The sequence below is a fragment of the Rhinopithecus roxellana genome, chromosome 3 (genome assembly GCF_007565055.1).
Source record: "Rhinopithecus roxellana isolate Shanxi Qingling chromosome 3, ASM756505v1, whole genome shotgun sequence".
Classification (NCBI taxonomy): domain Eukaryota; kingdom Metazoa; phylum Chordata; class Mammalia; order Primates; family Cercopithecidae; genus Rhinopithecus; species Rhinopithecus roxellana.
The window spans coordinates 49,060,133-49,087,448 of NC_044551.1; the positions used below are offsets into that span (position 1 = coordinate 49,060,133).

At 37.3% G+C, this 27,316-nt stretch overlaps 1 protein-coding gene across 1 annotated transcript in view; it reads right to left on the reverse strand.

Annotated features, from left to right (window-relative positions):
• Positions 1-27,316, reverse strand: part of CAMK4 (calcium/calmodulin dependent protein kinase IV) — a 272,059-nt gene that overhangs the window by 108,421 nt on the left and 136,322 nt on the right. The window contains exons 3-4 of the mRNA XM_030927210.1: positions 9,654-9,716; positions 7,648-7,730 (exon numbers count right to left, since the gene is read on the reverse strand). Of these exons, the coding sequence (XP_030783070.1) occupies positions 7,648-7,730; positions 9,654-9,716 (146 nt within the window). The remainder of the gene's footprint in view (positions 1-7,647; positions 7,731-9,653; positions 9,717-27,316) is intronic.

The following is a 27,316-nucleotide window of genomic DNA, read 5'->3' on the forward strand; positions in this document are numbered from 1 at the left end:
CAGTTAGTATTAGGAGATCAATTTCCCTTCTTTAACAATACTGGAAAAATAGAGGCTATTAAGACCGAACTAACTAAATGTCTTATACCCCACCACACTTCTATTTCCAGCCCTAGGAAACCACTGCTTTGCTTCTGTCTATATATTTTCCCCTTCTTGAAGTTCCTTATAAAGTCATAGAGTCATAGTATATATAGTCTTTCATGTCTGGCTTTATTCTCTTAGCATAAACTTTTTAAAGTTCATCCATGTTAAGGTGTGTATCAAAGGAACATGCCTTTTCATGGTTGAATGGTTGTTCATTCCCCAGTTCATGACATTTAAATTATCTCCCCTTGGCCGGGCACAGTGGCTCATGCCTGTAATCCCAGCACTTTGGGAGGTTGAGGCGGGCAGATCACGAGGTCAAGAGATCCAGACTATCCTGGCGAACATGGTGAAACCTTGTCTCTACTAAAAATACACACACACAAAAATTAGCTGGGCGTGGTGGGGGGGTGCCTGTAGTCCCAGCTACTTGGGAGGCTGAGGCAGAAGAATCACTTGACCCCGGGAGAGGGAGGATGCAGTGAGCCAAGATCACACCACCGCACTCCAGCCTGGCGACAGAGTGAGACTCTGTCTCAAAAAAGAAAAAAAAAAAAAAATTATCTCCCCTCTTGTAATACATCTAATTCCAGGTGTAGGCATCTATCTGGCCCCACTGTACTGCCTCCATGGAACTCAAAGGGCAAGGTGAACTGACAGACATGCTAATGCCCATAATGTTTGCTGTGCCATGAGTAATAAGGCCCTTTGTCTCTGATCCAAGAATCATGTGCTTTCCAGCATCCACAAAAGAATAATAGGCTAATTTATTAGTTTAGAAGTAAGGTACAATTACATCTCAGTCTCAACAGTGTCTTCCAACTGATTCCAAAAGTCTTTCTTTTTCAAAATTGCTTTGATTAACCTAGCTCATTTGACCCTTTGTCTCTTTCTTTCTGCTTCAGAGGAAGAAGAGTTTTTTTCTGAAAAACAAATCCCTTTATCTGACTCTAGATCTCATTCCCTTCATGCCTTTTCTAGAATGCTGTTCCAAATTTAGGTCCCTCTCACACAAATCTCTCCTGCTTCTCTTTCTTATGAGCTCCTTCCCATCAGCAAATCAATGTGTTCCTAGACCTATAGCTTAAAATAATAAATTTCCATTTATCCTGTGTGTTCTACTACCTCACCTCTATCTTTCATTTTATGGCCAGGCTTCTAGGAAAAGTAAACTGTAAGTCTAGTCCAAATCAAAGTATAAGTTTTCTTTACATATAGCCAGATAAAGTCACATAAAGAGATGTATTTAAAATATCCATGATTGAAAAACAAGTATATACAAATTAAAGTTCAGGTTAAGTCAACACTCAAGTAGGACAAACGTTAGATTACTAAGCTGAAGTTTTATTTTTAAGCCTAAGAGTTCCGGCATTTGCAGCAGCATGACATGGTAGAAAAATTATATACTTTGGAATGTTACATACTTGAGTCCAATCTTATTTAATTATTATTAGATCATATATAAGCTGGATGACCTAACAGAAGTTAACAGACCTCTCTGATCCTCAGTTATCTTGTCTGTAAAATGTATATACCAAATCTACTTTATATATGTGTTGCTATGATTAAATAGTATCGTGTTAGTAAACTGCCCTGCACACTCTGCCAGCAACCCAATAGGATCTCAGAAATGTTCCTCACTATATTCACTAATTATCCTTTCTGAACAATCACATTTTATAGAATCACTCGTTAGATAATTACATTGGTGACTAATTTCTGACACAACGGTCTTCACAAATGCAGACGTTTCCTAAGTTTGTTAAATCCTAATACCAACCATGATACAACCCTAGAAAGACTGGGACAAGAAACAGCCTCAGTTCTATTTCTCAAACCGTTATCTAATAGCAATGCCCTGAAAATTCAATTTGTTTCCACCAAGAATGAGAGATCCAGAAATGCTGAAGTACAGATTACTGTTAGGACTCATATAGTAGGACTGTAGGTGAGGTCTGAATTTATGACTTATTAATAACTTTTTAAGTCTATGCTATGGAAAAAAAATATGTCTCAAAAAAGGTGAAGAGAGAGTTATTGAGTGGGTTACATAGATACATAGGTTTGCATAGGACCAATCAATACATCATGGATTTTCCATGTATAAATAGATATTTATTTTCTTGGAAATGATGTGCAAGAGACAAACTGGACTTAATAAGAAAGAAAGTGAGGCCATACAAGAAGGAAAGGGTTGGATCAGAAGACAGTCTGGTTGCCTGGACAGGGAAGATCATTAACCTTTACTAATTCTGTTTTCATATTTGCATAGTGAGGATACTGCTTTTCATCCTGCTTGCTCAAATAGGCTGACTTTTTAAATGAGGAAAATACATTAGTGTCTGTGAACAAAATTTAAAACCATATGTGAATTTTTACTGTCAGCAATGGTGGGTCAGACAAGGCTCCAGGCAAGAAAAATAAAAACAAATATAATAACTTTAAAAAAAATATTTGAACAAATCAGAGTTATCAAGTGTGATGGTTAATATTGAGTGTCAACTCGGTTGGACTGAACGATGGAAAGTATTATTCCTGGGTGTGTCTGTGAGGGTGTTGCCAAAGGAGATTAACAGTGAACTGGGAGATGCAGACCCACACTCAATCAGCTGCTAGCATGGCTAGGATAAAAGCAGGCAGAAGAACATGGAAAGACTAGACTGGCTAAGTCTTCTGGTCTCCATCTTTCTCCTGTGCTAGATGCTTCCTGCCCTTGAACATTAGACTCCAAGTTCTTCAGCTTTTGGACTCTTGGACTTACACTAGTGATTTGCCAGGTGCTCTTGGGTCTTTGGACACAGACTGAAGGCTGCACTATCGGCTTCCCTACTTTTGAGGTCTGAGGACTCAGACTGGCTTCCTGGCTCCTCAGCTTGCAGATGGCCTATTGTGGAACTTCACCTTGTGATTGTGTGAGTCAATTCTCCTAATAAACTCCCCTGCATATATACATGTATCCTATTAGTTCTGTCCCTATACAGATTCCTGACTAATACACTATGGAAGAGAAGGATTTAGGAACCAAGAGCCAGAAGAGAAGAAAAACCCAGCAAAGCAAAGCTGCCATCTGATGCCTCTGCTTTCCTTCTAAAGGCATTCACTTATTCCAACACAGCAGCTGACAGGCTGAGAAGCTGAATAAACTTTCTGGCCATTACGCAGAGCTAAGGGTACAGAAGTTGGCATTCAGGGTCTGCCAAGTAAGAAGAGCCCTGGTATAATGCCCTGGCTTAAAGTTGAAACCTTCAAAGAGCAAAGCCTTGTGAATAAGACTTGACAAAAAATACATCAGCCTTTAGGAAGCCCAGCTTTGAATTACCCTAATATCCGATTATAGTAAAATGATCTGTTTCTTAACCTTAAATGCCTGCCACAACAAAATAAAATCTGCTTTTTTGGAAGGTAACAGCATTCCAGGCCTCAAATTCTAAAACCTTTTATACATAATATTTGACATTGGAACAAGCCTAATCAGGCAAGCAAAAACACAAAAAGAAATGGATCATGTCCTTTGCAGGGACGTGGAAGGAACTGGAGGCCATTATCCTTAGGAAACTAATACAAGAACAGAAAACCAAATACCACATGTTCTCTCTTACAAGTGGAAGCTAAATGATGAGAAGACATGGACACACAGAGGGGAACAACACACATTGGGGCCTTTTGAAGGGTGGAAATTGGGAGGATGGAGGGAATCAGGAAACAATAACTAATGGATTAGTGGATACTAGGTTTAATACTTGGGTGATGAAACAATGTGTACAACAAATCCCCGCGACACACATTTACCTATGTAACAAACCTGCACACGTACCCCTGAACTTAAAAGTTAAATAAAAATAAAATTCTTTAGGAAAAATTGATAAAACAGAAAAGAAAAAGAAAACAGAAAAAAACCCATGACAATTTTAAAAAATTCAAAACTATACTTAGATACTGGAGTTATCCGACAAAAATCAAGAAAAAATACTTTGGATTTAATTAGAAGACTGTAAGGATATTGCTAAATTTGTTGTCTTAAAATACAATCATTTTTGAGGAAAAAAAACTTTGAAATTTGCTCTTAAAGCAAAACTCAATGAAATTTCAATAATTTCATTGTCCATTTCAATAATTCAATGAAAATGATGTTGAGGTTTTAAGAGTTGAGACCAAACTGAGAACAATTAAACAGAAACTTCATGGGAGCTTTCTTCTTCTCATGATGTCATAATTGTGCAAATTTATTTATGCTTTAGATTTTTCTTGGGCACAACAAATCATGGATTTTATTCCAAAATTTCTAATAAATTGTCCTATGTAATTTACTGTTTAAATTCTACATAAAATAGCAGATTCTACTTGGATTTTGACTATGTTTAATTTTTATAAGCATTATAGAATAGATTTTTTGCTAATTAAATACAACCTTTTTGAGTATAATTGACTCATATGATTATCTCTTCAGCAATTACTTCCCTAGTTCATTCATTACATACTATTAGAGTCATCATTAGACCAGGAATGAATTCTTATCATCACAATTAAATAAATTTGTTTTGACCTAAGTACAAAATACAGTCCATATTACTTTTTAACTTTCAAGAAAGAAATCAATACATTGGATAATAATGCAGAATGTTTTTTCAGCTTGATACAATTTAAAGATAACTGCAGAATTAAGTAACTTAATGGAGAGACCCAAGTTCATATCGGCTAGGTCAATGTTGTGGACCACACCACACAAAGGAAAAGAGTCTATCTTTTAAAACCACTAAGAGTTGAGTGCTTTACTGGCTGGCTGCCATTCCTCAGATGTTTTCTGTTAAATATCAATATTTCATCCATTTATCTCTCCAAATGAAATTTATCAATAGCATTTAGTTTTTTCATTTTTAGCTATAGCTGAATTAAATTTCATCCCAAATTCTTTCATGGAAGAAAGGTTGGGAAGAAGAGAAGGAGAAACCCTTGATTCCCAATTAACTCAAACCAATAGAGGTAGGTAAGTAAATAGCAAATATTATTAGTAAATTATTGCTTCAATGTGGCATTCCTGTCCTGCAATTATTTATAATTTAAAAACATGAGAGTTCTCTCATAGACCATAATTAGCACAGAAATATGCAAGGTCTCCTTAGAGCGAGTTCATAGCTCCAAAGCCAGCAGGATCTGACTATAAACTGATTCTATTAATGTACCTAAAGAAGGAATACATCCATGAAAAAGAGTCAGCTAAAGAGGTATTGAAAAAGGAGCCATTATAGGCATATTGTGGCAAAACCCAAATTAGCTAGTCCAGGAGAGTCTTGCTTGAGGACATGGAAATATGTGAACAAGAATATCTTCATAGGGGATCAGAGCCATCTAAGCTTTATTAGCAACATAAAGCCACTTCAAATTTGTTCTGAGGTTCAGAGAAGTTAAGTAAATTATTCTAGGTTAGTTAGTTATCTTTCAGTTGTAGAGTCAGGATTCACAACTGTGAGTCTTTCAAAAAAACAACTGCCGCTAGAACTGTATGACTTTAGGCTACTGATGCTCACTTCCTTCAGCTGACTTATTATTCTTAAAATGTGAAAACAGTCAAAATGTTATAATGTTGAACCTGCTCTAAGGAAGTTTCAACATATATATGAACAAAATTCAGATGTATATCTGTTACACATACATATATAGTTGCAATGAAGCTAGGCCTTTTGCTCCTTCTCACCTAAAGATCCAAATTTTCACTGGGTAATGTTGAAAAGAGACAGAACCTTTGAAAAACAATATGAATACTTTTGAAAGCTCTTGAAGAGGCAGCAAATTTAACTGGGTGGAGTAGGTGTGGGAAGGAAGGTGTCTTAGTCCATTGGAGCTGCTATTTAAAAATAATATAACCCGTGTGTCTTATACATATCAAACATTTATTTCTCACCGGTCTGGAGGCTGGATAGTCAAAGATCAAACCACCAGGAGATTTTGTGTCTGGTGAGGGCCCACTTCCTCATAGGGCACCTTCTTGCTGTGTCCTTACATAGTAAAAGGGGGATGGCAGCTCTCTAGGGCCTCTTTTATAAGGGCACTGATCTCATTCTGGAGGGCTCCACCTTTATGACCTAATAACCTCCCAAAGATCCCATCTCTTAATACCATTATCTTAGGGATCAGGCTTTTGGCAAATGAATTTGGGGGGCACACATTCAGACCCTGGCAAAATTGAAGGAGTGTTCCTCTCCCAACACATTCAAAAGTAATCCCCTTTAGCTATCTTTCTCCTCAGAGCCCATTCATTGCAGCAGTTGTTCATTCATTCATTCAGCAAATATTTATGGGGCATTTGCTGTGATCCAGGCACTCAGGCTACATCAGTGGTTCCCTCGGTCTCTTCTGTCTTCCCCCTAAATTACACTCTACCTGTCTCTTGCCTCATTTTTTAAATAAAACTTTTCCATTCACGCATGGCTTCTTACCATTTCTAATATATGCCTACTTAGTCTCTTTGTCTTCTTTAAATTCCATTCTTTTTTGATTACCTGATGAACACAGCAAAAGCCTCTCAAGAGCCCATCAGGACAGATACAGAATTCTCCTAAGAGGGTGGGTAAGCTGGAACAACTATGGAAACATAAAGTTTGTGTGTCTCGTACAAATAGTTTGCATATATTATGCTCTGCCAGATTTCCAGCACACTCCCATCCCCCTCCATTCTCACTCCTCTGCTTTGAAAGATGAACATATGAACAGGAAACCAAAGTTGACAATAATTGGCTATAACAGAGCATGTTTACTTTGCAACGTGGAACTCTTTACACAGACTTCTAAAGAAAGTAAGCTTAAAAATAATGATTTGAAGATTATTGAGTTTTATGAGCTTTTGGCTCATAACCAGAGGACACTTAGAGTACATGTTTAATTTTCTATAATTTTCATTAAATATTTTCTTAAGATAGTCTTATAAATCTTACTATTTAGTTTAAATTTGATTATTTTTTCTTTCTTTTCATTTTTTTTTTTTTTTTTTGAGACGGAGTCTCGCTCTGTCGCCCTGGCTGGAGTGCAGTGGTGCAATCTCGGCTCACTACAAGCTCCGCCTCCCAGGTTCACGCCATTCTCCTGCCTCAGCCTCCCGAGTAGCTGAGACTACAGGCGCCCGCCACCTCGCCCGCCTAGTTTTTTGTATTTTTTTTTAGTAGAGACGGGGTTTCACCGGGTTAGCCAGGATGGTCTCGATCTCCTGACCTCGTGATCCGCCCGTCTCGGCCTCCCAAAATGCTGGGATTACAGGCTTGAGCCACCGTGCCTGGCCAAATTTGATTTTAGACATTCTATCTTTTTATTGAGGAGATAACTCTTTGCAAAGGTAAGTAGATATTATAGTGTTCCCCTTTTTACTCACTAAAATATCTCAAGTTTTCATGTACCTGCATCTTACCACTACCCACCTTCCTTCAACGTTCTTCTTAAGACTTTTTTAGTAGAATTTATCAACAAGTATAATCTGTCATTATAAAAAGTTTCAGGAGAAATGTCCTTTAGATTACTTTTTGGTGGCCAAAAGCAAATCTTTCTGTGGTTATATTTCCAGAACCAACTCACCTATCAAACAGTTCTCCTCCTGTGACGAGTTCTAGGACCAGACTGATTTCTGTAGGGGTTTCAAATATCTCTTTAAGTTTTATCTATGGAAAGATATAAAAAAAGAATATCACAAATTTCTTATTCCATCTTTCCTGGAAATAGCTAACACTATGGCTAAAACAACATTCTGCAGTAGTAATACGCTGGATCACTCTTAATAAAGTTTCCTCATTCTTGTATCAGCTAGCTATTTCTCACTCTCTTTCTGGGTTATTGATTTCATCAGTTACCTCATTTTTTTCAAAGTTCCTATAAAATGCTTACATTTTTCCTTTTGGCAGTTGAAAAATATCTGCCTTGGAAACACTTTCTAACTTTTCTGAAACATCCCAATTTCTGAATTGTTCAAAAATCAAAAACAAAAACAACACAACTTCCTAAACCATTTGAGGCATCATGGTGGCTGGAAGTACAAAATGCCTATTTCTTCTGGGAATTAGGAACTTAAAATTAGGGGTCTGAGGCAGGGTAGGACCAGCTTAAAATCTGCCTATATGTAAAGGATATATCAATATCTAAAAAGGTGTCAGTGGGTGAAGGAATCCTCAGAAAAGTAGTGGTGACAGTGAGTTGATTGAGCATACCACCGTCTTCATCACATTCAGATAATCCAGTTTTAGATATTTTTCTCCATATATACAAGAATCTAGTAGTCAGGACTAGCCTACACTTGAGGAAAATTCTACATTGACTTATCTTTGGAGAGAAGAGATGGATAATGTAAAAGTGGTAATGGAGTATGGGAGATTTTATTAACTGCTTACCCAAAACCCTTTTCTCCCTACTTTAATATGAAGAGAACTCTGATTTGTTCAGAGATGGTGTCTAGCCCCAAATTGTAGATCATGAATGGTCTCAGCCACTAATTTCACAGCCTCCATGCAGTTAAGGGTAATCCTGTGACTAGCTCCAGCCAATAAAATTTGAAGAGACTTTTGCTGCCACAGTTTCTGAGAAAGTTTTTACTCTTCTCATGAGAATTGGCAGCTGAGATCCTTCCATCGTTTTCCTATTTTGAATATAGACATGATGACTTGCAAAAATTGTGGAACAGCCATGTTAGGCCCAGGAGGGAAAAGCGTGAGGATGAAAGTCAACGCACTGAGGATGGCAGAACCAAGGATGGTATCTGGATGGCAGCACTGAGGAGCTGAGTCAGAAAACTGCCTGATTTTTGTTGCTTGCAACATATGGAAAATATTTGTTTAAATCATCTTATTCAAGTTTTCTGCTACTTATAGCTGAATGCTTCCCTAACTCATACATTAAATGTTAAGCACTTTGCCTTGAACCTAAGCATTGCAGGCCATCCCCTTGGACGTCACAACTTCCCCAGAGAAATGTGCAAAAATGCTTTCTTGAAGTAGATGGCTTAATTCATAAAAACAACTTACGACCTGGAAAATGATTTTGTTCTTTTTCACTTCATCAGTTCAAGAAAGCTTTTTACTAAGTCTTTGCCTCAGAGGCTGTCTGGACAAAGCCTGAAGCAGAGCTTCTGAGGACATTTTATTTTCTGCATTCAAGCACATCATTTATTTGCATCTTCACATTGTTCTTGAAGCAATCCTCTCTCAAAGCAGACTGAAATACCTTTGTAGAGCAATGTATTTTCTTCACAGGCTTTTTCAGTAATGGAAAATTAATAAGATAGGCACACAAAAGAAGGAAAAAGCCAGTGTTTTTAGAGCAAAGCAAAACTCTTTGATTTTTATCCTTTTATGCATGAAAATAAAGATGGTGTACATTGCTAATCTATTTTGGAACTTTTTCAGAGGTATTACTTGTAAAACTTATTCAGCCAAAGGATTGAAAATGTGACGAGATGAGGACAAGAGCTAGTACATGGTAGCTATCAGTGGTGGGAGAATCCCCTTTCCATTATCAGCATTGACAGTGAAGGACAAAGGTCCCTTTCTCTAGCTCTGGAAATCATTTCAAATAGTAGGTTAAAAACCACTTACAATGTTTGGATGTGAGAGGCGAAGAAGAACTCCTATCTCAGTTCTCACGATTTTTTTGTCCACCTAAAAGGCAAAATAAAAGAGATAAACTGAAAGAAACTCCCCCTTCATTGTAGCAGAGAAATATAAACAGCAATAACTACCTGGGTGAATCAGGAAATTGGCAGAACCTAATTCCTTAGCTTTTGTGTGTGTGTCTCCTTCCTCTCTTTCTTTTTCAGCTGCACGTCCTTTCTCTCTGCTTCCAACATAAGACAGAGCCAAGAACTAGTATGGATCACAACTTGTCAGACTCCTTACACGGCATCTTCCCCACTTTCCTATCAAAAGTCATCACTGTCACAACTAATGCCCAAGTTCATCTCAACCTATCCTTCTTCTTTGTCTTCCTTTCTTATATAGAAGTCTGTCTAAACCCCAATGGAGCTGTCAATCACTTCACTTGTCCTTCTCACACAGATGTAGCACAAAACCCAACCTACCCAACGAGAGTATCCTGTTCCCTGGCCATTGTGATAGGGTCAGGAATATTCACCTGACCCAAGTCATCCCAGTCAGAAGCCTCTCCAAATATTTGCTCAAACAAATAAGGAAACAGGTATTCCATCTTTCTCCAAAATTATGAGAGCAAAAGAGGATACAGTCTGCTTCTAATAGTGAACAGTTTTGATACCATATGCAGACTACTTTATTAAAATGAGGCCAACAGAGGAAAAAAAAACATTGCTGAGTTACGAAGCAAGAGGACTGTTGATATAATTTAACCCCCTAGATTCAGTTATGCTGGTTTGCCCTTTGAACTTCTAATTATATGAGCCACTACATTTCCTTTTTCTGCTTAAGTTATCCAGAGTTAGTTTCTGTTGCTTGCCATGAAAGAATCCTAGTTAGTTCACCACTTGGTCTCTACGTTTGGGACAATGGCAGTTTAGTTCAGGATATTCCAAAATTTTTCTTTAATCACAATAAGCTGGCATTTCAGAGCTCTAAAAGTTATATAGTAGACATAAAGGTTTTTGTTGTTGTTGTTGTTTTGTTTTTTGAGACGGAGTCTCGCTCTGTGCCCAGGCTGGAGTGCAGTGGCCGGATCTCGGCTCACTGCAAGCTCCGCCTCCCGAGTTCCCGCCATTCTCCTGCCTCAGCCTCCCGAGTAGCTGGGACTACAGGCGTCGCTACCTCGCCTGGCTAGTTTTTTTGTATTTTTTTTAGTAGAGACAGGGTTTCACCGGGTTAGCCAGGATGGTCTCGATTTCCTGACCTTGTGATCCGCCCGTCTCGGCCTCCCAAAGTGCTGGGATTACAGGCTTAAGCCACCGCGCCCGGCCGACATAAAGGTTTTAATGTCTTCCTCTCCAACAAAATTTATCAAAACAATTGATAACTATAATACCTGAATTCTTACTATGGTTTCTGCCATTTGAGCTGTCCTGAACCTTTGAAGTAGCAAGAGTTTACATGGTTTTAGAAATGAAGAAGTTTATGTGCAATTCACAGCCAAACTCTGTAGGCATATCCAAGAGACTGCTTAAAATGGGAAATGGGTTCCCCCCTTTCAGTCACTTCTCCTGAGGAAGAAAAGGTTGGCCTCAGGAGAAATCCAAGTGCATGTCAATGGTGATAACCAATCATAACTTTCAAGATGATAAAGAACAACATCCAGTTATTTAATATTCATTCTTTAATGAAAACAGTAACCAACAAGCATGCAATCTTTAAAAATAAAAAAGGAATGAATACTCAACAGAATTTTTCAAACGTTTTATGTTCTTTTTCTTGGTTGCAACATATACATATATTTCACATTTCTTTTTTCTGGCAAATACAATTTTGCCAGACCCTAGAGTACCTCATTTAAAGAAAGCAATCACCATTTATAAATGCCTTCATTTTTTATGAGATGAAAAAATGTTTACAAGGAGATCTTAAGGAGTTCCCAGTCCAATGAGAGATTTCTCAAGAGTTTATTTCACCCATATATACAATAAAACATTAAATAGCCATATAGTCATGGTAAGGCCTCTTAAACTGCAATAAAAGTTTTAGTTATTCATACAGGCAATCAAGAGGCTCAGAATGTTTTAATATATTCTTGCTAAAGAAAGTCAAGCTATTAAAATCAATTTGCAATACTACAAAACAAAAATGTATTTTACTTTTGTTGTTTGGATGCCAGTCTGTACAACCCAACATACTTCTTAAAATATTTATAAACATCCCACATAAAAATGCAACATCAGCTATAAATTCTTAGAGGAGGGAATGAATATATGATCTGTACATTTTAATACCTGACAGTTAATATGAGGCCATTACATAAGAGGGAAGACTCACTGTGAATAGAGAAAAGCAAGTTGGTAAGAAATAACCTAACTCAAGTGACCGTACATCAAATTGATAGGCTCTGGCGCTTTAGGAGCAAAGGAGTAAAGGAAGACACACATCTTGATACATCCAGCGCTCTCTAACCCAAGAACTTTGGAGGCCATTTCAGCAGTCTTCCACGGACACTAAACATAGCTACTCTGCATGATTCAGACTATGTATTGACCAAAGCTCTTTCAGTTGCAAGTAACACTCAGCTCAAACTCACATAATAAGTCCCAAATGGTAATTTATTGGCACATGTAACTGGGATGTCAGAGTAGATCTATCTGCAGATACAACCAAATTGAGAGGTTCTGACTCAAATAACCTCTCTCTCCCCTGTGCATGTTTGTGTCTCTATGTCTCTCCTTTCCAAATGGCATGAAACATGGCCACAGAAGCCCCAAGTCTGTATTTCTAAGATAAGAGAGATGCTGTCTCTCAACATTTATTTAATCTCAAACAGTATTCTGATTAGCCTTGCTTGATTTATGTGCATATTCCTGGATGTAGGAGACATGTAACCATGACAAGGCCAAGAATGGGTCATAAGCGCTCTCCTTTGACCATGGTTGAGGGAGATGGGAGGCTTGGTTCCCTCAAAGAATGAATGTTGTCAGACACTGAGGACTCCCTTAGTGCTTGCTTGTAGTAGTTGTTCCCTTCATTTTACATTTGCATAAGATCTTGAAGTATTACTCTCTCAGTTTCTTCCATGTCCCAGACTAATCAATCAATAACATAATTATTCATTCATAAGAACTCTTCCATCAGTTTATTTCATATTCAAAGTTTTGACCACTTACCAGTAATCCAAATGAGCCCTACCAAATAGCAATTTAGAATTTTGCCTAGAAACTCTTTTGAATCCATACTGAAAGCTGATGTAGGAGCAATCACTTAACTGGTGAAAAGCCTAGCAGGCTGCCTAGTTTTGTACCTCGATTCTGCTGTTTTCTCTACTTCTGGGCAGCAATCTTGTCAATTGTTTTGATGCCACTGGTGATATAATTTGAAGGAAAGTAAAGAAGTCTAAGAAAACGATGGCTCTAGCCAATATGAATGGTTGGAATAGAAACTAGGATAAATAATTTACTAACATCTATGTGCTTTGTGAGGCAGAAGAGAATCATAACTTCCACCATATTGTCAAAACTTCTAAATCAGAGAATATTAAATAGACAAAATTTCAAAAACCAAAAAATGTGTTTTATTTAACTGGAAATTTTAGAATGTCTGAGTAATTTCTTTAGTTTCTATGTAATGAATGTATAGTACACAGTAAGGGTAGGTCTAAAATAGGTTTTATGCACTCAGCCCCATGTTAAATAATTGGGTCACAGGAAAAAACAAACGAAATATGGTCCTTCCTAAAGTAAGATTACAATCTAATTTGGGAGATGCAACTGATCTACACAATGTTAACAGAAGATAGTGAAAGATGGAAGAATGCAAGTTACAAACGAATTTTGTTTTAAAAGTTCCATTTTTCAGTGGAAGACAGCTTTTCTGAGTCAACTGCTGCCAATATTCAAACAGTGGGCTTATTCTAAAAGACTTTTGACATTACCAGTCCTTTAAAAAATCACACTGTTGCTAATACAAAATGGAGAATGTTTTGCTAGAGTGTGCACCAGGTACATGGAAGTAGTGTAAGATGTGGGTTGCTGATAGCCAGTCAGTAGGTATAGGAAGCCTAGTCATGGGGTATAGACAGCATGGTCCAGAAGGTAGTAGAATGGCAGCACAAGACTCTAAAAGTTCTTTCATTTAGCGAAAAAAATACGTTTTGTAAAAATTATCTAGCAAGAGACAAACACTTATACCAAATGGCGAATGAGAGATCTTTGAAAAAGAGAGGCATTACTAAACAGTCAGATGGCATTGTCATCTTCTATTTCAGTTTCTGCAGATGCTATTACAACATACGGATACAGATTTGTTTTTTTTTTGTTTGTTTGTTTGTTTGTTTTGAGATGGATTCTTGCTCTATTGCCAGGCTGGAGTGTAATGGCGTGATCTCGGCTCACTGCAACCTCTGCCTCCCAAGTTCAAGCGATTCTCCTGCCTCAGCCTCCCGAGTAGCTGGGACTACAGTCATGCACCACCATGCTCAGGAAATTTTTGTGTTTTTAATAGAGACGGGGTTTCACACCATGTTGGCCAGGATGGTCTCTATCTCTTGACCTTGTGATCCACCCACGCTGGCCTCCCAAAGTGCTGGGATCACCATCTTCTCTTCAGGTCAACAAGGATTTCCTTGCTAGTACCAAATAAATGTATCTGTCACTATTGCAAAATGCTTTAAAGAAAATTTTAAGGACACAGGTGTTCCTCAATTAAGACTGTTATACTAGAATTTATTTTTCTCACTATATATTTGGGTTTTTGTAATATAGCTTTCTCCCACTCCCACCCCCGCCATTTTTCAGATATTTCTGATCAATGTAAAATGAGATAGTAGAATCCTTTAATTTTTTCACAGTATATATTTATATTAAACAAATATTTTTTAATACAAATATGCATTCTGAACAAATTTACCTATTGCCATTTTGTATAGGGCATATTAAAATGCGATTTCTTTTTAGTTCTTTGAGAGTTAAATGATCTAAAGTTCAATAATCTAAACTCAAAAAATACTCAGAACAGGCCAGATTGCAAAACATCTGGGCTAGCAAACTTCTGTTAAAATCATTTGCTTTTAATTCAGAATTAATTTTTCTATAAAAATATTTTTTAAAAAGGTAATTATTTTCCCATGATACTCTATATCATCATTTCTCAATTTAAAATATAGTCTCAGGGTGACTCTAGGTTCTTGAGACCCTTTCAGGGTATATGTAGGGTTCTCCCTTTTCCAGATGCATATCTGAATAAGGTCAGACTGTTTCCACATACAGTCAGCCCTCCATATCTGTGGGTTCAGCATCTTCAATTCAACTAACCATGGATGGAAAACATTTGGGAAATAAATCCCAACAACAATAAAAAATAACACAACAATTAAAATATTGAAATAAAAAGACATTATAACAACTGTTTACATAGCATTTACATATTAGGTGTTAGAAATAATCTAGAGATTATTTAAAGAATATTAGAGCACGTTCATAAATGATATGCAAATACTATGCCATTTTATAGTTTAAGGGACTTAAACAGCTGTGAATTTTGGTATCTGCAGGGGTCCTGGAACCAATCTCACATGGATACTGAAGAATGACCATACTTCAAACGAAACAACAAATGGAAACAACTGAATGCAAAACTTTATGAGAATCAAACTGTGTTCGATTAGATCAGATAGTAAAGAGATTTGCAAAATAATGCTACTCTTCTCACTAAATATTTTTTATTTTGAAAAGTATAGACATTTTGTTATTTATGTTAAAATATAACGGGGTTATTGCAATTTAAAAATTAACTGGTAAATTTAAAAAATATCCATTTTAGTCTCTCATACAGCAAATATGCATAGCTATTTTGAATTCTCAATAATTTTGTGTCATCTGGGTGTGGTGGCTCACGGCTGTAATCCCAGCACTTTGGGAAACCAAGATGGGTGGATCACTTGGAGCCAGGAGTTTGAGACAAGCCTAGCCAACATGGTGAAATCCTGTCTCTATTAAAAATACAAAATTAGCATGGCATGGCAACACATGCCTGTAATCCCAGACACTCAGGAGGCTGAGGCAGAAAGAACCCAGGAGGTGGAGTTTGCAGCGAGCTGAGATTGTGCCACTGCACTCCAGTCCGGGCAACAGAATGAGACCCTGTCTCAATAATAAATATACTATTAATAAATAATAATATAATAATATTAAAATAATAATTATTATTATTTTGTGAGTAGAAAGGGCTCCTAAAGCCAAAAACTTTGAGAGTCACTACTCTAAAAAATTACACATTTGAAAATAGAATATAAAGAAGAAAAAAATTCTAGTAAAAATAATTTAAATGAAGGAAAAATGTAGATACAGTCTCATTTCTGCTTCTCTGAATGCTGAGGCCCAGGGTGAATAATGTGCAGGGCATAGTTTGGTGGAGGCTGAGAAGAGTGAAGCAAACAAGAATCTCTGAAGAAGGAACATGGAGAAAAGTAAGGCTAAAACACCGTCAATCCAAAGACAGTAAACTAAGCAACAAAACCTGAATTGCGAGTCAAAGTAATGATGACCAAGGAAACCAGCAGAGGGTAATTTTGAACAAAATGGAAATGGACAGCTATATAGCTAAGAAGCCAAGGATAAGACCACACTGAAGCCAGGAAATCCTTCCCAGAAGGATAAGCTGAGGGCCATCTGTTTATTGCTTTTTGTAAAGAAGTCTGAGAGCTTCTTAAATAGCCATACTCTCAGGGGCAGTTTTCTTTAAAGGTATCATGTCTTGGAGGTCACACAAGTGTAGGTCTTGATAGCCATCTCCTCTAAACCTTTCCAATATTCTTCTCATTACAGAAGTTGGTGTTTTCCTTGCACTTCTAAATTCCCTTTCCAAATTCCTGGGGAGCTCTCACATTACCACTCTAAATGAATAATATTTTCCTAGAAAATAACTGTTAAGCAAGCCACAAAAGTCAATGGGCAGCTATCTGAACAGTCATTATTGCCACTTGAAATTAGCTTCCAAGTGCGACCATAATTAGCATCTTGAGAAGCATCAACAGACGGTTTTAAGAAACCATTCATGACAACAACAATGAAATCCTAAAACTTACCTTTAGTATCTACAAAATACCTTGAAGAATAGTGGATTTTCCTTGCTAACAATTTACAATAAATACGTATTTTTCTAAAATCTTAACTTGGGCTAATTAACCCAAGTTCCCTAGAAAAAAACACATGAGGCATGGATCAACATTCTGTGCTTTATTTGGGAAATCCAACGCAGTGAGAGTGACGAAAAAGGGAAATGCAGAAAGGTCAGAGACACAATGCAGTCAGCACCAAACATCCTAATGAGCTATAAAGACATACAGCAGGTCATATGGGCAGCTGCATCCAATGGGCACATGGTACTTCTCCAGAGACGTTGTAGCAGGCTACTATTCCTTGAAGAAGTCCATGGGAAGGAGGAAGAAGGGGGAATTTACCTACTCAGGAATTTCCTTTGTTTCCCATTGCTGAAATTTGGTCCATGGGTTAACTTTTCCATGATTTCTGGGAAGTATATGGGGTCTCGCTGGCAGTCATTTGTGATGGTATATTCTTCCACAGGAAATGTCATCTCTCATTCAAACCCAAAAGTAGCTATAACAGCCAGAAATTTCAGGCATATGCTTGGTTGACCTACCTGCATGAAATAGCTAAAGGTCATTCATTTCCCCTAGCTCGGGTAGCAAGTAGGCGGAAAAAAATGTGAGGTAGCCCATCAGAGTTTTGTCCAATCATAGTGCATTCTAGAGTTTTTATCTGTTACTAGGTGCTAAGATTTGAATGCATTCCCCAAAAGTTCATGTGTTGGAAACTTAGTTGCCATTGTATCAGTATTAAGAGGTAGAACCTTTAGGAGATGATTAAGTCATGAGGTATTTGCTCCCATGAGTGATTTATTGCCATCATCCTGGGAGTGAAATAGTTATGATGGGAGTGGCTCTTGATGAAAGGATAAGTTCAGTTCTATTTCTCTCTGTGACACAAGACTTGCTTCAGGATCCTGCCCATCCACCATGAGATGACCCTACCTTCCAGAACTATGAGTCAAATACATTTCTGTTTATTATCTAGTCTTTGGTGTTCTGTTTATAGCAACAGAAAATGAACTAAGGCACCAGGTAAACTAAATTGACAGCAGTGGACTCATAGTCTTGCTTCTCTAATTTATGATGTGTTATTGCTCATCAGAAAGAACCTTGTCTCCATTTATTTGTCATTGCTCTTGTTACTAATATGAAGTAGATAACCATCAAATGAATTGGGCACATGCGTTTTTCTGTAATGCCTTGTCCTAGCTCCTCTGATTAAACTGCACTAAGTGTTCTAATGGTCTTTGATATACTTTCTGAAGATTATACACAGAAAAAAATTAAAATTTAATAAAAGAAATTATACAGATTTTTATAGTTTTGAGACTCCACATCACTCAAGATTTCTTAAAACTGAAAAAAAAATCCAATTTTCCTGTCTGTCCCCATGGCAGGGGAGAAAGAAGTAGATAAGAGGTATAATTCTAGAGTAACATCAGAGAAAAAGGCTCCACCACTGGAATGGGAATGATGAAATACAGATCCTTCACTAAGATATGCAGCAAATACATTCTTGTGCTAGCACCAACATGGTTGATGAGGAAAACAGAAATAATTAAAAACATATAAAGAAGAAAGCAATGATGGCTTAAAGGAAAAAAAAGAAAACCAGTTTCTGCTTTGTGGTAATTATAAATGGAGAGAGGGGGTGAATAAACTGGACCACTTGGCTATCTTAGATGTGGCCTATATCCAGACTTTGGAAGTTCAAATACTCTTGGAAAACTGGGGTGACCTGTGCAACTAGAGACTGCTGCTCTTTTTGTTCTAATCATTCAGGCAAGTAAAGTAACATTTCAACATAAAATGCTCAGCCTTATCTTATTTTCCCTGCAGAGATTAAGACTACAAATCTTGTTTTGTCTCTGTATTCCGTCTTTGGCTTCTTTGGCTTATTTTTTATATGAACGATGTCCAGAGATATGATGCAAAGTACATGATTGTGCTCTTCAAATCCTTTATGGAAACAAGCAGAATATAAGTCATTAATGGATAAATAAATAAGCAACCAAATGTCTTTATGCTTTTCCAATGATTCCCTATGCATAACTTCTGCTTAATTTAGCATCCTATTTTTTGACATTCAACAAGTACATGTTGGCACTCACATGCTTGGTGAAAAATCTTGACAACTGGAATTTTGTTAAATTCAAGAATGACAGTTTTGGTCTACAAGAATTTGAAAGCTAGGAACTTCTGTTTGAACACCCCAAAATCAAATGTAGGACACATAAAAAAATTGAGGTTTTCCTACATGAGGCTGGTACCTCCAATAAATACAGAATTGTAATCAAGTCTGATTATTTATCTTTATCCTCTTGTTCCACCATAAACCTGGGCATCTCATGACTGTCTCATGTTTTTCAGTGTTCTCAAGGAGTGGCTTGTTTTTGGTCCAGTAGGAAATGTACCCCAAGGCCTGGAAGTAGGATAGATATCCTTCTTGCTCCTCATTGCTATGCCCAAATCATCTCTCTTCCTCTTCCTCCAAAATCCCAGCTCCTTTGAAATGTCTTCCATCAGCAAATACATCCTGCAACTCCTCCTCATTGTAGTCATCTTCCCACCTCCCTTTCATGAACACACTCCTATACTGAACATTTTAGCATGTATGTCTCCATCTCAACCACTATTCCCCATAATCATTCTTAACAACTTCAACTTTCACATGCATGGTTCATTCAACATTCTTGCCTCTCAGTTCTTTTACCACTTCCTCAATTCTTACTTAGCAACTCATTTCCATGACAACATCTCAGACCTTGTTACTATAAACTGGACCACATCACAAATCTTGATTTCAAACATTACACTCTCTGATTTCTACGACCTATCTTTACAGCTCCTACTTGGCTTAGGTTCTACGTCCACTAGTATAAGCCCTGTTCTGCTAATACATATCTCCAACTTATTTGCCCTTGTATCTCTCATTTGTACTTGCCAGGAAAACTTTTAATTTGTTTAAACCCTACTCTGCCCTTATTTAATCCATGTCTATGCCTGAAATGAAGTGACTGAAAGAAAATGCACAGCTATGGTGGCTGGTCCTATTTCTAATTTGTGACCCCAACTCTTAAGAGTCCCCAGCTTTCTCACTCTGCAAAAGAACATTTTACACCTTCCCTCCTCCAACTTCTAATAGTCCTTCCTCCCTTTATTCTCATCTCAAGACTTTGCTTTTAATTCACTGAGAAGTCATAAAAAAATTCAAAGATTATCTTTTCATCAACCAATCTACTGATTTGTATGCATCTGTATTCAATTAATTTTATCCATTTATTTCACAAATAGTTTTAAGCACCCACTATGTATAGATGCTATTCTGGGCATGAGGATACAGCAGTAAAGAAAATAGGTAAACTCCCCACCCTACGAAGTTTATGTTTTAATAAAGACAGAAAAAGAATAAGTAAATATATAAAAGGTCCATAGTTGGTAAGTACAATGCAGAAAAGCAAAAGAAAACAAAACCAAGGTAAGGAAGCTTGAGTGATGAAGGGTACTATCTGAGATGGATGGTTAGAGAAGCTCTCTCTGATAGAGTAACAGGAAATATCCACTTGGATCTGTAGGAGAAAGGTTTCAGACAGAAAAAGAGCAAATGCAAAGGCCTTCAGCTATGTGTGGGGCTTGGAACAACTGAGAGTGAGGAGGCCAGTTTAGCCAGAGCAAAGTGGCATAGAAAGAAAGCAGTAGATGATGACAGAGGCTCTTCACAATCAGAAGCTGGGTCATGAAAAGTCATGCTGCCCATGGTAAGAACTTTACATTTTAGTATAAAAGAGATTAGATACAATTGAAGGATTTTGAGAGAAGAATGATATGATCTTAGTCAAATTTTAAAAGGATTCTCTGACTCTTATATGGATGAGAATAATGGGACAAGTAAAAGCAGAGAGATCCAAGAAGAGGCTATGGCAGTTATCCAGGTGAGAGATGATGAAGGTTTGGGCCCAGGTGGTAGTGTTGAAGGGAGTGAGACATGTATGGATGTTTTTTGAAGAAGAGCCATCAGTATTTGAAGATGGACTGGCTATGGGATATAAGAGAAAAAGAAGTATAAAGGGTGACTGCAAGTTTTTTGATCTGAGAAACAGGAAGAGTAAAATTGCCACTTGCTGAGATGGAGAAGTAGGAGAGAAGCAGCTTCAGACAACTGCTAATAATGCCTTGGCCCTGTCCATTGTGCTGATTTCTCCTAGTATTCTTTCTCTTCTTTTACCCTGGCTCACTGATCATCTTCCAGGAAGCCAGGATAGTTTCCACGTTTGGGTCTTTTCACTTGGCACTTGACAGTACTCTGTCTCAAATGCTCTTTTCCAAGATTGTTCAGTGTGAGTTTAGGCTCAATGAAGAAGAGAATGGAAAGAATCACGGCACAGAGTGAGAAACAGTTTAGAGGTGAGGGCAGCAACAAGCATTAAACATGGTGCGGTGGAACAAGAAGGAGACTGATACTGTAAGGAAATCCAATACTCTATATTACATTTAACACTGACTAGCATGAAGCCAACCTTGTTCTGATCAGTATGGGAAGACAGACTCTAATCATCAGATAAGCTTGTCTTTGAGCACTGTAAAACCCAATATTTTTTATAGCTCTGTTACTAGCCACCTTCTGTTCCCTGCAGACTCTAAGACATTGGGAGGAACAAAAGGAGAAAAGAAGGAATTTCCAATACTGGAAGAAGCCCAGGATTGAAATAGAGTTAAGGCAAAATAAGAGTGCCTGTGGGAAGCTTAACCTAGAAAGACACTTCTATTTCAGAACTCAAAGCCTTTGTAAGACAGGTAGATTCAGAACAGAGCAGCGTCTCCAAAGGGAGTTACCTCTGCCCCTTCACTCTTAGATTCTAAATACAAACCTATGTGCTTGCAGATGCCAGAAATTATTTTCACAGGAAACAGTCTTTTTATTTTGCAATGAATGGAATAGGATTAAAATATTCCTGGGAGATATAACAAGCTAAACAAAGTTAATACAAAGAATTTGGCTAATGCCCGACTCTCACCAGAAAGAGGCTGGGCTTAGCAAAGGCAGGACGAAGAGGGAAAGAACCTGATAGATAAAGCAGAAGAAGGATCTTCATGTCTTTACCCAGCACTTTTTTCTCTTGCTTCTTTTATCCGCATCTCCCTAGGATCTAGAACATACGAGCATGACCCTGATTTAATACTTCTCATCTTTAAAAAGGTCTCTCAGTCCCTTACCATACCCTCCTGCTCCCAAAGCATATTTCTGCTTCCCTTCACAGAAAACCTCTCTAGTGTTGCCTCTGCATTCTTTCTTCACTTCTTCACCTGGGAGTAGAGGAAATAAAATTGATTATTTCATGTCACCATTCTGGTCTGACTTCTCTCCTACTTTAAAGGCAATGGCAATATTATAATATTTCCTAACTTGCCTCACTGCTTTGACCCTTATCCTTTATATTCATTCCCTCTGCACACAGCATCCAGAATGATACCTTTAAAATGTGAATCAGATCATGATACTCGCAGCTTAAATGCCTTTGTTGGAGTCCCACTGTGCTTAGAATAAGTATAAACTCTTTGCCATAGACCTTAAAACTTAGGACGGCTTGGCCTCACCCTATTGGTCTGATGTCACTGTCCTCGTATGCAGGCCATTCAACTTCTAGACCAAGCTTCAAGGCCTTTGCATTTGCTATTTCCTCTTCCATCAGGCCTCCTTTTTCACTCTGTTCACTGAGAGTGACCGAGAGGCCTTTCCTGACCATTCCATCAAAAGTAGTTACACACTAACACACATACCACATACACACATATACACACCATGAGTCATACCATTCAATATTTTATAACAGTTACAAAAAGCTATGTTATCATTTAATTAGTAATTCATCATCTGTTTCTTCCATTGAAGCATGAGTTCTATGACAGAAAGGATCTTGTCCATTTTCTACATATGCTATCTTTGGCATTATTTAACAATACCTGGCATTTAATAATTTGTTAAATGAATGAATGAGGTATGGAGGCTGGTGATTGAACACAAAAGGCTGGCAGCTCAAAGAAAAAAATTCTGGTTTAACATTAAGCTTCGATTAGATGACGTTAGAATTGGTTAGTCAGTTCTCATCCTGCAACTTAAGTCTACATGACATTTTTTTCATGTTGTTGACACCAACGGAGTGGAGAATTTCTGTTTCATAGCCAGAGCTAAGTATCCAGATCCTCTAGAGCCTCTAGATTCTCTTTTAAGGTAAGTGAAGAACACTTGGAAAAATATAAATTATGAATGCACAGGTGAAGTTACTGACCTTCTAAATCCACTGTAGCAAGTACTGATACTCCTGCTCACTCCTCTCCATCTCAGGCTATAGACCTTTTATAGTTGCCAGACAGAAATCCTGTACTTTTCCTTCCAACAGCACATCTTGCCTTTAATTTGAGTGTTCCATCATTTGTATCAAACACAACCACAGAGTGATTAAAAGAGAATGAAGTGGTAGAGATTAGAAAATGAAAATGGTGAGAATTGGAATGTACTATCCATTCCCAAAGAAGCAGCTATGATATCCTTGGTAAGCAGAAAATAATTCTACGGATGCAGCTGTGGATATTTTGACTTGCCTCTGTGCCCTCCATGGGCACACAGCCTGGCTGGGTCTTTACTCCTCATATTTCCCAGGAAGGTGCCAGCATCAGCACGGTCTTATGAAAAAGAAACTGATTAACAAAGGGAGAATTAATGTTAAGCCTCCCAAATTATTTTTTAAGATTCATGCTGTCAGGGATAGAAGGAAATCAACACATATTATATATTTTTATAAAAGTATCATAGTCACATTTAAAAATACAGAAAATATAAAAAGAATGAGGAATACATCTACCATTGTAACACAACTAATCATTAGCATTTTGGTTTATTTCTTTTCAGATATGTATGCATGTTTCTTTTTACATTTTCGAATATAAAAATATTTGAAATTTTGTTACCTTTTTCACAAAAACATAATAAAAATTTTATGAATATCTAATATCCATAAGCAGAATGTAACATACCTTCCTAAGGGCCCAATATCATCAATGCCTAGCCCTAATATTAGACACGAATGCTTCCTTAAAATGTATTACTAACATATTCTGTAATCAGCATCCTTGTCTGTACATTTTTTAAAGAATTCAATTTGAATCCTGGCTTGACCATTTAGAGTTTTTAATCAAGTCCCTTAATATATATGAGGATTGCTTCAATTTCATCATGTGTAAAATGGGGATAATAATTGTTTTTCTGGAATATTATTGTTTTAAGGATTGAATAAGAATATGTGTGAAATTTCCTAGTCCCTATGAAATGTTCAGTAAATCTCAGCGCCTCTCCTAGAACGACTTTTCAAATCAAAATGAGCATTTCTAGTCTTCTGTTTCCAATTTTCTAATTCTTGACAGAGAAAGCACTACAATTGCAGCATACTAAGTTTAGAAATATAGGGATTTATGAAAGTGTTCCACCCCTACTCAGAGAAAGTATCTACTAAACATGAAACATAATTTTATTTTTATTGTTATTTAAAAATTTTTTTCTGAAAGTGGATGACAACTTCATCAGAATTCTACACTATATCCTAATATAATCCGCCTGCCTGAGGTTAATCAAAAAGAAAACTAATGCCTATTTGCATTTAAATAAATACCTACCCTCACCTTTTCTGAAGACTAAGATAAGAGCTGAACCGTCCTGTTTAAACTTTAGGGAGGTTTTAAGACCATTTCATATGTTTACTAATTACTGTTGACCACCAGGGTCACATCTAAGTTGACTATAAACCTGGGTATCAATCATGTCCTTTATATATTCAAGTCTAACAGAGGTGTAATATACTTCGTCCTTTCTTCTTAGTTCCTTTTAGTAATTTTTATATGGTAAAGACAGTAATTTTAGTAATTTTTATGACCATTATATATGATCAGGATTTTTAAATTATCAAGAAGGCATGAAAATAATGAAATTTAGGTTTTCATTGTATATTATTCCAGTCAAAAAACAATGACTTACGTGCACAATTCCCAAACTTTAATTTGAGTGATTAAAGGGTGCAATATTATATACACTCAGAGACCCTGAGATATTCCTTTGATCTTTTGCTTGATCCTTAAAACTAAGTGATTTTCTATTAGTTATAAACCCAAGTAATTAACTGTATTAAAAAAGCTTGACTTTGTATACTGTTAAATAATAAAAATAATACTCCTGAAAGTATTAACATTTTAAGCTTCATCAAATACATCTTAGGGTTCAATGGAAAAAATAAAAACCTGGATGCTCTTAGAAGAAAGCTTAGCTCACTGCCTATTCTTTCAAGGACAATTCAGACCTTTTTCAAAGAACCTGGCTAATATTGTTCATGAATGCTCAAACCTTGGTAGAAAGAGAGGCTTTTACTTGATTCTTCTAGAGTTATTCGTGACCAGAAAAGTACAGAAGAAATTAATGTTGAACCAAAAAATAATATAATCACACTCTGGGTCTGGAATGGGAAAGACAGAGATTCTAGAGATCTTAATGATTTGAGGTTTGAGAAAAAAATTCCATTGTCAGTGTTGCCCCATAGCAATATATTCTTTTTTTTTTTTTTTTTTTATTATACTTTAAGTTCTAGGGTACATGTGCATAACGTGCAGGTTTGTTACATATGTATACTTATGCCATGTTGGTGTGCTGCACCCATCAACTCGTCAGCACCCATCAATTCATCATTTATATCATGTATAACTCCCCAATGCAATCCCTCCCTCCTCCCCCCTCCCCCCTCCCCATGATAGACCCCAGTGCGTGATGTTCCCCTTCCCGAGTCCAAGTGATCTCATTGTTCAGTTCCCACCTATGAGTGAGAACATGCGGTGTTTGGTTTTCTGTTCTTGTGATAGTTTGCTAAGAATGATGGTTTCCAGCTGCATCCATGTCCCTACAAAGGACGCAAACTCATCCTTTTTTATGGCTGCATAGTATTCCATGGTGTATATGTGCCACATTTTCTTAATCCAGTCTGTCACAGATGGACATTTGGGTTGATTCCAAGTCTTTGCTATTGTGAATAGTGCCGCAATAAACAAACCACTGCTCAGTGAAATCAAAGAGGACACAAACAAATGGAAGAACATACCATGCTCATGGATAGGAAGAATCAATATCGTGAAAATAGCAATATATTCTTTCTAGATGTAGAAGTCTTGATTTTCTGAGGTAGTATTTTAACATGAATTGAACCCAGAGCTTCACTTTTCTCTGAAAGACCAGATAAACAAACATGCGTCAGCTCAGTCCTTCCCAGCATCTTTCTCCATACAGTGATGTGCACATCCTCAAAGCACTCTCCCATCAGCATGTCTGTAAGTCTCTTCTGAGCAGAAATGCTCACAGTTTAAAAGCTTCATGTAAGAGTTAATTGGGTAATATGCACACATTCCATGTTTATGCCCTATTATTTCTCCATCTCTGATATTTTCCAAGACTGTCAGGTTTCAAAGGATATGGTGGCCAAGGGGCTTGTGACCCCTGGACTGGTTTGGTCTCTGAACGTGTGTTCAGTATTTATTGGCCTCTCCCATAGAGCCAGGGAGCACAGGATCTGTCCCTAGTCATCTGTAGCTGTAGATACCCTCACCTAGCCAAGTCTCTACTGCAGACAGCATCTGGCAGTGGCCCTGGTATGTGGCCTCTTCATGCTCACCATGCTTCCCTGGGTTACCTAAGCCAGAGGCCAGTGGGAAAGAACAGGGTAAGGAAAACATTGCTCTGAGAGAGAGCTGAACTCAATCTTCACCCTAAAGAAATACTTTTAAACTAAAAGAGACTCTTAAATGAGAAGAAACTAAGATATATTTGACTGGAAATTTTTAGTATGTTTTCCTCCCAGGTATCCAGTGATAGAAGAGGAATTCAGGTTCAGAATAAATGTTGTTGTAGAAAACAGAGGATACTGATACATTTTTTTTTGCGGATATAAGTGTGGTGGGTAAATTTTTCATTTGACACTCACTCACGTTCCCCTTCCTAAAAATACATCAAAATTTAAAAGATGAGGATGATAATCTTGGATCTGCTTTATCAATAAAAGGTATCATATACAGTTTATAGTACTTTATTATTTATGTCACTCCTTGAAACTGATCAGGATGCTCAATATGTCCTGATATCATGATGGTAAAAACAGTTCTAGATTGTTCTGATCCTAAAATCTCAAAGAAAAATGCTGGCAGTGAAGATTAAAACTGGACTCCTTCCTTACACCATATATAAAAACAAACTCAAGATGAATTAAAGCCTTAAAGGTAAAACCCAAAACTATAAAAACTCTGGAAGACAACCTAGGCAATACCATTCTGGACATAGTAACTGGCAAGGATTTCATGAAGATGCCAAAAGCAACTGCAACAAAAGCAAAAAATTGGCAAATGGATCTAATCAAACTAAAGAGCAGAAGCTCTTTGCTGTGCAGAAGCATACCAAAAGAAACTCAACAGAGTAAACATACAACCTACAGAATGGAAGAAAACTATTGCGAAGTATGCACCCTGCAAAGGT